The following is a 9,308-nucleotide window of genomic DNA, read 5'->3' on the forward strand; positions in this document are numbered from 1 at the left end:
ATGACAATTTTGGGAGGAAATTGCAAACAACACAGGGAAGTCAGATATTGCATTCTAGGATATTTTTTTCTCTTTGACCATATTTTTCATTGCAGCAATGACCTAATTTCACACATTTCCAGAAAAACTGATTTTATTTGAAAAGTCTGTTCTTGGTTTCTCTTTTTAGCTATGACTCAAATGTTCTGGTGATGTTCTCATTAACATCCCTTTTTAGTGATGTTTCGTGGACACAATCCAGTAACATTGCTTCAAATAAAGGAACACATGAAAGCTGATGAAAAGAAGTGCATCATAACTGTGAATTTGGTGAATATGTCTTGTGACAAGTTATATAAAAGCTTTTTTCTTTGTGTCCTTTTCACTTGGAAGTATTTGGAACATTACTAAAAATAATACTAAACTGGAAAATTATTTATCAAAGTTTTATAACTACAGGGACAAAGGGCAGAAGGGACTCCATTCTTAGTTGCTGGTCAGAGGAAAAATATATTCCAAGGCGACATACAAAGTTTAAATTATTCACAATTCACCTAGAAGAATGGGATGGGATATCTTGGCAATAGCATGGAACAGAAAAACCAGCTCATCACTATGCTTGAAACATCTGCTCCGTATGGAATGACCACAACATAGCTTTTCAGTCTTTTCTTTCCTAGACTATGCAAACTTAATTTTTTACTCTGTTTCAGGAAACATGCTTCTAGATTATTCTTCCCTTCTCAGTCTGTGATTTTCTCAAAACAATGGTGCTTAAAACAAGCACAGTATTCCTGTAGAGCAGAGAGAACTATGGCTCAGACCTGATGTAGAGCACTTCATTTGATATGACAGCTCAGTATCGCTCACTTGCCTTCTGTTGGTGGCTTTTTAGGATGAGCAGCTCCATTCCATACTGTGTCCTGTTCTTGTGTGAATTTCCCTGAACAGAAATGGGCAGTAGCAAATTGTTTCTTTGATTTCAAACTACCTCTCCTGTTCATTGGTCATAGATTTTTAACATGTACTCTTTCCTCCCTCATTAACAGCTAATGACTTTTTGGGCAAGAACCAAACACGGTAAAATCAGGGTAGAACCAGCTTGAAATATCCTTCTAGTTTAACACAGTTTCATTTAATCACGGAACTGTTCAGTAATTAATGCAGCATATATTAATTCTTTCTGTTTCAATAAATTCAACTAGCTGCACTTCTCATTGCTCTCATGTCTCCCTGATGTCCCTCCATTAGTTTGGCATGATTCTGCCTCTGTCTTTTTGTGATTCTCCCTCACAAGGAAAGCACTGCATAATTCATTGTACACAGCCCATGTTGCTACATGAAGCTCTCCTTTCACAAGCATCATAGGTTCAATCACTCCTTTAAACAATGGCATGGTTTAATGTTGACACCAAGGGTTAACCACAAGAGAAGGAAATATAGTAAAAGTTACATATTTTCTAGATTTATTTGTTCATTTTATTGTCTGTATCACCTGAGCCTAATATGCCATCTCAGGTGCAGCTGCCTTGGGATAAGAAATTTGTTATTGCAGCTCACCTGGAGTTGTTTTCTCCACCAGAGATTATCACCCCCTCCAGCCTTTTGGCATTTCTTCATATGGATCCACTCCCTAGCCTGGTTTTTAAACTAGTGGCCTAGTTTAGCAGAAACACCTTTTACACTCAAATCAGGCTGACAGAATGAGGGTAAATAGCAATTGCACACACACTTGTCCTGACAAATCTGGAAGGGCAGTAAAGTCTGGCAACAGAAACCAGCCAGAATGCCCCATTTTTCACATCAACTATTGCCAGAATGGACATGACCTTAAGTCTTTTTTTTTTTTACTCATGGCAGTCCTATTGATTGTGGCAGTTGTGCACAATAACCCAATAGTCCTGCTTCAGCTACAAATTACTCTGGGGTCTTGCTCTTCTCTGTCCTAAGTTGGACCAGCTCCCAGCTGCCTTTGAGAAAATTAAATTGACCAAACACATCTGCCTAAAAAGATCTGTCTGGTGTTAAAAGAAGAAGAGTATGAGAATTAAGGCTGAAGACAAAAAGAATTAAACCCCAATATTTTCTGTCCCTTTTTTAATGTGAAAACTGTTGGGAAAATTTAAGAGGAAAAAGGAAGTGAAGAATTGCTTACTTCTTCAGAAAGATGTCTAACTCCTGCTAACGTTTCCACCACTGCATACATTTGCTCTTTCTGTCTGCTTTGGCAGCAAAAGACATGAGGAAATATTTTTTTTTTTTACAAACACAAGGAATGCTTATGTCCTTTTGACCTTAGTCTACAAGTGTACATACAGGAGAATGAGTTAAATATTTTCAAGCAGGATTTTTGTCCCTGTGTGTGTGATAAAAACACTTATGCTGTCAGAAAGAACAAAATATAAAACTAATGGAAAGAACAAGCAGGCTGTTAAGAAATACATGACAAACTGCACATAAAGAATATATCACTTTCCAAAGGTCTGTGTTATCAGTGTGCAAATAGAAGCCACACTTCCAAAAGGCCTTTCTCTCTCTGCATAGAGCATGAGGACACCTCCATTTCCTCCTGCTCCGCTTCTGGCAGAAGCGATCACTGCTGAGTTCCTCCCTTTTAGCAGGAACTAGAACCTGTGAAGTACTGTTCGCTTTATTTTTTGAGCCCTCATCCATCTTGTTATAATTAAATTGCATTAACTGATGTGTGAAATTGCCAGTTTGCCATTAATTGTAAGGTCTCCTTTTTTTATTTGCTTTGCTGTATCTCTTCATTGACTGTTGGCATCCCATTCTGCTCTGCACTTTGTCTTCCTCCATTAACTCATCTGTTCCCGGAGCTTTTGTCCTCACTCAGTAATCTCATTTGTTCCCATTCCTGTAATGTGATGACGAATGACAACTGTGCATTTCACCAAGTCCATACATTAATTTTTTTTAAATCACATTAGTGCTTTAATAAACCGGAAATTACAGGACTCATGAAGCACAAGTTTATTTAATATAATTTATTTAGTTTAATTAAATATTTTAATTTTTTTTTTGTATCAGCTCAGTGGAATAAGGTCTGTCAATAGTATTAAAAATGTTTTTTCTATGCATTCCCTGTAATTTAATCATTAACTAACATGCAAGAGTAAAGACATATACAGATCTCAGTATTAATTTCCACTAAGAAGTTCCTGTCTCTCATATCTGGCATTTTGCTGCTCTTGTTTCAGGTGTCTTGCTCTGCTGTGCCAACACAACCACAAACCATACCAATGAGCTGATTTAGTTAAAAAAAAAAAGAAATCTACATTTTGCCTCAGAAAACTTCTAAAGATCAATCAGTTCCTGGGGCAATATTACTGTATAAACTGACGCATTCTGCAGGGCTGAATATCCAGACAAAGCATAGGTGTCTGGTTTCTTTATGTTGTGAGACTTCTGTTCCTCTTATATGGGAATACATGTGAAAGTAGACTTTGGAACAGTTCCTGTCTTGAGATTACACATAACAGCAGTGCAGCTCCTTGGTTGTCAGTGGTCTGGGATGTCTGATCCCAACTCTTTTTTTGAGGGACACCATGACAGTATTTTGAACTATCCTTTTACAAGCAATATGGGTACTGATTGTAGAGTTACTAGATCTCAAGCAGAAAAGATCTTTGCCCGCCAAAACCTTTAAAATCCTCTGGACAGAAATGCCATTATATTGGTAAAGTACAGCTGGTGTTTGTATTTCACCACTCACTCTTTATCTCAAACTATGATACTGCTGTTTGATGGAGACAGATGTACATGAGGAGCAAGGTGGCCACCATCCTGTGCATTCCAGTGACCATCCAGTGCTGACCTATCTAAGACATGTGGAAATGAAAACAAAAGTGAAAATCACAGGAACAACTTGGATCCAAGCCAATTTAGCTTAGTTAAATCCTTCTAATTTAGATTAGTTAGCAAAAAAAGTCTGTTCTATACCCATACATTATCTATATCCAGATATTGCCTCTAAAACCAGAAACTGGTTGCCTGAACAAAGTGCATATTTTCTAACATCTCAGAAGAGGAAAGCGAGTTTAGCAGAGGCAGTATGACTCAAGGTAATGTATAAGGTTACACTGTTAAAAAATGCAATAGTTGCATTTTTAATATTACTATCCTGACTACAAGTGATTGCAAAATAGGTAATGTAGGTATACTTTTTTTAAGTGAAAATAATTGCAAAAACATCTTTCTTAGAAATAAAAGTTATCTGGAGGGTTGTGATGTCAACTTCTCACCATTATGTTCTTTCATAGGCTTCAGTTGAAACACAAGTGTTCTGTAAAACACTAATGACTAATGTAACTAGTCTTTACTGTGTATAAAGCTACATTTTGCCCATGTTGCATGTTGCATTTTGCCCATGTTGCATGTTGTCTGGAGTGGCAGGCAACAGAAAAGAAATATTGTTCCTCCTTAAACATTCATGACAAGAAATTTAACCTTTATTTTCTATGGAAAATAACAGAAAAGAGCAGAGTGGGGCCAGTCTTTTGCAACCTAGCATCTCATTCATAAAATAAAAAGGACATCTACCTGCCTGCCTTTACTTTCTGCTGTGAGGTGGAGGCTGTTCAGATAGCAACAGTAGCAAAGTGTTATTACTATGCATGTGTGAATATATATATCTCTCTCTATATATATATCTCTCTATATATATCTATATATCTGTATGTATGTACATCTATATTTTGTGTGCACTTTTGTGACCTTGTGGTTCTTATATCTCCACAGAGGTTGGTGTCACTTACAAGGAAAAAAAAAATCACATTTCCATCTGTTTTTTTAGCATCAGATTGGCTCATCTTGGGTTTTAATGCTGCAGTATTTCCACCTGAAAACCATGTTCATTTTTTACATAACAGACGTATATGAAGGTAAGGTCACAGAACACAAAAAGGGACACAAGATACATCATGATGCATTTAGAAATCCTTTAGGTGCATTCCAAAAGAGTATAGATTCCTTAGAATAAGAAGATAATAGACCTTGCAAAACAGGGAAAGAGTTTGCAAGTCTGAGTGGCAGCGTATATTTGCAGTATAGGCAATGCTAAAGCATTTCATCTTTTCAGCCTGTAGGTGGGACTGTGTTTTCAGCGAACCCATCTGTGAAAAAAATTCTGAATTGGCATCAGGCAGCTCAAGCTGCTGCTAATGCTAGCTGGAGCAAGTCAAGTGATTCTTGACTTGTGTTTGAGTTATTTCTGGGGAGAAAATAGCCTGTGTCTGAAATTACTTTAGTCCTTAACGGGCTATTCTGAAATCTCTCTTCTCACTGCAGTCTGTGGGCATTCTGCCTGCTACAAATCTGCAACTGCAGGATTTGTTCCTATTAAAAAGCATTTATGTAGCTGAAAAAAATAATGTCTGTAGAGAAATGTTGAATTTACAGCTATGGAAAATACTGTAAGTGAACTGATGATGGTGTAGTAAGTGACATTTTGAATTGGGATTAACAACTAAATTCTCATGCATAACTTCTTGGCTCAGAAAAATAAGTCCATCACAGGCTGGGATTCTTCTTTACAAAAACACTTAGGGCGAAGAGGAACAGAAATGGTTATAGCACTCTAGGCCCACAGAGACACTGACTCCCATAACACTAAATGCAGTTACTCAGGTGAGCAGGAGCCACATACTGTGGGCCAAATGTTTTTATGAAAACACTGAAATAAGACTCTGATGCTACTACTGCTACACAGTACTGGCTAGATGCCTTTTGTTTCTTGATTTGCCTCATGCTGGCTCTGCTTCTCCCACTCTTATTCATTCCCAGCAGTACTTTACCTCACAAGGAACAGCCTGTGTAAAGGGGCAGCAGCCCTCTGATTTATGGGGTTACTATCTCTTCTGTTTTGTTTACACAGCTAATGCTCAAATAAGACAGCTAGGAGAATGTGGAGCTCACATGTAAAATGTCTTTCTCATGCAAAATGAAAAAGATATTCTGCTGGGGGAAGAAGGAAATCAAGAGAGATCTGACCAGATTTTGGTGTAAACACATCTGTTGGATCACCATAAAGCAATGACTACAAAGGTCAGCATTTCAAAATGTGTCTTAAGAAAATGTTTTTGCATGCTTTGTGGTAAAGATGGCTGGCGTGTTGTATATTGTAACATTCTGCTTAATCTCCTCTATGTTATATGGAGTCATTTACAACAAAAAAATGCCTGACATAACTTACAGCACAGGAACACACAAAACCAGCTTCACCAGGGTGGATGTTTATGTAATCTTCAAGAACACTCTGAAGTTTGATTCAGTAATCAAATAAAACTACAAGAGGCACATTTCTCAGAGACACTACCCATCTTTGAATTTCTGAGTTTCTTTATTTTACCGAGCCTTGTTAGATAAATGTTGATGATTATTTCTGTTCATCATGTTATCTGCTGTTTTCATTCCACTTCTCTGTTGTAATTGCACAAGCGCTTTGAGCTTGCTTTATTTAATTGAGGCATCTTAAAGGTGAGCAGATGGTCACCACAGGAGTGCAGGTTTCCCATTCACAGCCTGCACAGCAAAGGTAGCAACAAAAGTTAAGTTTACACATACTGCCCTGACAACGACCTCTGTGCTGAACTAAACAAACCCCTTCTGTAAAGCCAGGAGCAGCTCTCTCCCCTTTCAAACACAAACCTGGCACTCTCTAGCAACGATAAAACATCAAAATGTGCAGCCCTGCTCTGGCTTTCAGGATGCGTGCTGCTACAGGGCACACAAAGCTCCACAGAGCGCTATTCTTTTGGCTGTTGCAGTCAAAAAGCATCAGGTGTTCCAAAGCCTCTTTCACAAAACATCTTGCACACTTCGCATCACTTTATTCCAGAAAAGGCTAACAAAATCTGAAGCACAACAGTTTTAAGCCAGTGAGTAGAACTCAACAGGGATGCTCTTAGGACTAGGCAGGGTTGTCCCAGTAATTCTAAAAGTTCTCTTTTTCCAGTAAAATAATCTCAGACCTCTCCTTCAGTGATGTTAACCTCTCTTGCTTGGGGCATGAAACTGCCTCTCAACACAGTGGGAATTGACAAAACCCGGCATCCAGACCTTCTTGGCATGGGGGCTGAGAAAGATCCCAAAGGGACATAGGCAGTGGCCACAGATCCACCGTCAACTTCCCCATAGGCTTATGCTGTGCATGGCCACCTTTTGGGGTGAGGAGATGGGAGCAGGGCAGCCCTGCTTGTGCTCTGCTGCAGCGCATCCCCTGGTGCTGATGCTGCAACTCCTCCTTCCCCAAATCCCCCAGCCCTGCCGAGCGCCCATAGCCCTTGGGGTGCCTCAAAAGCCTTCCTCAAGCAGTAAAGGACGGCTTAAGCGGTCTGTAACATCCCCCAAAATTATTTAAGAAAAAAATGGAAGCGCAATGGGCTCCTTTACTCCCCGGGCCCGACTGCGGGGACTCGATTGGCAAGGGAGAGCAGCCGAGCAGGAAGGTAGGCGAAACATACACATCAGTGTTAGATGTATGCGATAAGGACACCCCCCGCGCGGCCGCGGAGGTGTGCGGGGCGGGGGGGCCGCAGGGAGGGGGCGGGCGGGAGGGAGCGCCCGGGCCGGCTCCTCCCTGCGCACAAACCCGGCCGCGCCGCGCCGGGCGTGCGGAGTCGCCGCCGCCGCTCCCGCGCTACTTAAGCGGGGAGGGCGCAGCCCGGCAGTCCCGCGGGGGGATCCGGCGTGGGGGAAAAAGTGATCAGAGTAATAGTCGTCCATCTATAAGAGAACGAGAAAAGCAGAGCCGAGATGCTCCGTCCGTGACCCGCCAGAGGGGTGGGGAGGGGCCGGTTGTGAATCCGCCAAACACCTGAGAAATAAAGCACGACCGAACAATTTCGAGGCGGGCGGGGAAGGGGGGGCAAAAAGTTTGCCGGAGCTCGGGCGTCTCCGGGGGGGCGGGCGCGATGCCGCCCTGGCTGCTCGGCAGCCTCTGCTGCGTGCTGGCGGCGCGGGCGGCGCTGGGCGGCGGCCCCGCGGGCGAGGAGGAGGAGGAGAAGCTGATCCGGGTGCTGGTGCTGCTGCCGCAGGACGACGCCTACCTCTTCTCGCTGGGGCGGGTGCGGCCGGCCATCGAGTACGCGGTGCGGAGCCTGCGGGAGAGCGGTGCGGGTCTGCCGCCCGGCTACTCCTTCCAGCTCACCTACGAGGACTCTGCGTGCGGCAACCGCGCCCTGTTCAGCCTGGTGGACATGGTGGCCCTGCAGCGCCGCCGCCCCGACCTGCTGCTGGGGCCGGTGTGCGAGTACGCGGCGGCGCCGGTGGCGCGGCTGGCCGCGCACTGGGACGTGCCGATGCTGTCGGCGGGCGCGCTGGCCGCCGGCTTCGGCGCCAAGGGCGGCGAGTACTCGCACCTCACCCGCGTCGCGCCCGCCTACGCCAAGATGGGAGAGATGCTGCTGGCCCTTTTCCGCCACCACCAGTGGAACCGGGCCACGCTGCTCTACAGCGACAGCAACCCCGAGCGCAACTGCTACTTCGCCATGGAGGGCGTCCATGTGGTCTTTCAGGAGGAGGCTTTCCACATGGCCGTGCACAGCTTCGACGAGACCAGCCGGCACCTCGACATCGACGACGTCGTCCGCGCTCTCCAGACGGGAGAGAGGGGTGAGTGGCGGCGGAGTGCCCCGCAGGGCTCCTCCATGGCGTTCGGTAGCGGCTGGGGCGGTGGGAATCCCGCGGAGGGAAGGACCTGCAGGAGGGGAAGAGTCACGGCTCGTCCCCGCCCGTAGGGAAGCCCACTGCGGTGCAGCGGCGGCAGCCCGGGGCCAGGCATCCTCCGACGGACGGGAACAGCAGCCCGGAGTCAAAACTCTGCCCACAGAGGTTGAGTTTTGCCTCCCAACGGTATAGAGGGAGGTTTGCCCTAGGGAACCACCTTAGGAGGGCTTTGTGGCATGGTAAGAAATCAGCTCTCTGCTGGCGGTCTGGTTTACCCATCATTATCCGCGTCTGCAGGGCAGCAAATCTGTTGTTTACTCTGAGATTTTTGCAGTGATACTGTGTAAGTTCAGGGACTAAACAAAGACGTTTTCCTCTCACCCCACTGTGCCTGGCAGCGGGAGACCTTTTCACGACTTCTGCCACTGAACGCCGTCAAGTACATCGTAAATAATAGATGCATTTAGGGGAAATGGCAATTTCAGGGAATGTGTGCATGCTAAACACCTGAGCGCATGCCGTGATATTGTCACCAACAGTTAGCAAGACACCGTGGAGATAAATGGCTTGTAAAACATCTGGGACAGTCATGTCTGGGCTGGATGAACTGACTTTGCATCATGGAGCAGCAAAGCCAAGTGCTT

General features: G+C 44.3%; 1 protein-coding gene across 1 annotated transcript in view; it reads right to left on the bottom strand.

The window, feature by feature from the left end:
• The window catches only part of TARS1 (threonyl-tRNA synthetase 1), a 28,606-nt gene extending 20,105 nt beyond the window's left edge, over window positions 1-8,501 (bottom strand). Inside the window, exon 1 of the mRNA XM_059836491.1 lies at window positions 8,046-8,501. Within this exon, the coding sequence (XP_059692474.1) occupies window positions 8,046-8,501 (456 nt within the window). The remainder of the gene's footprint in view (window positions 1-8,045) is intronic.
• Between the last annotated feature and the right edge of the window lie 807 nt (window positions 8,502-9,308).

The sequence above is a fragment of the Haemorhous mexicanus genome, chromosome Z, assembly GCF_027477595.1.
Source record: "Haemorhous mexicanus isolate bHaeMex1 chromosome Z, bHaeMex1.pri, whole genome shotgun sequence".
In the NCBI taxonomy this organism is placed as follows: Eukaryota; Metazoa; Chordata; class Aves; order Passeriformes; family Fringillidae; genus Haemorhous; species Haemorhous mexicanus.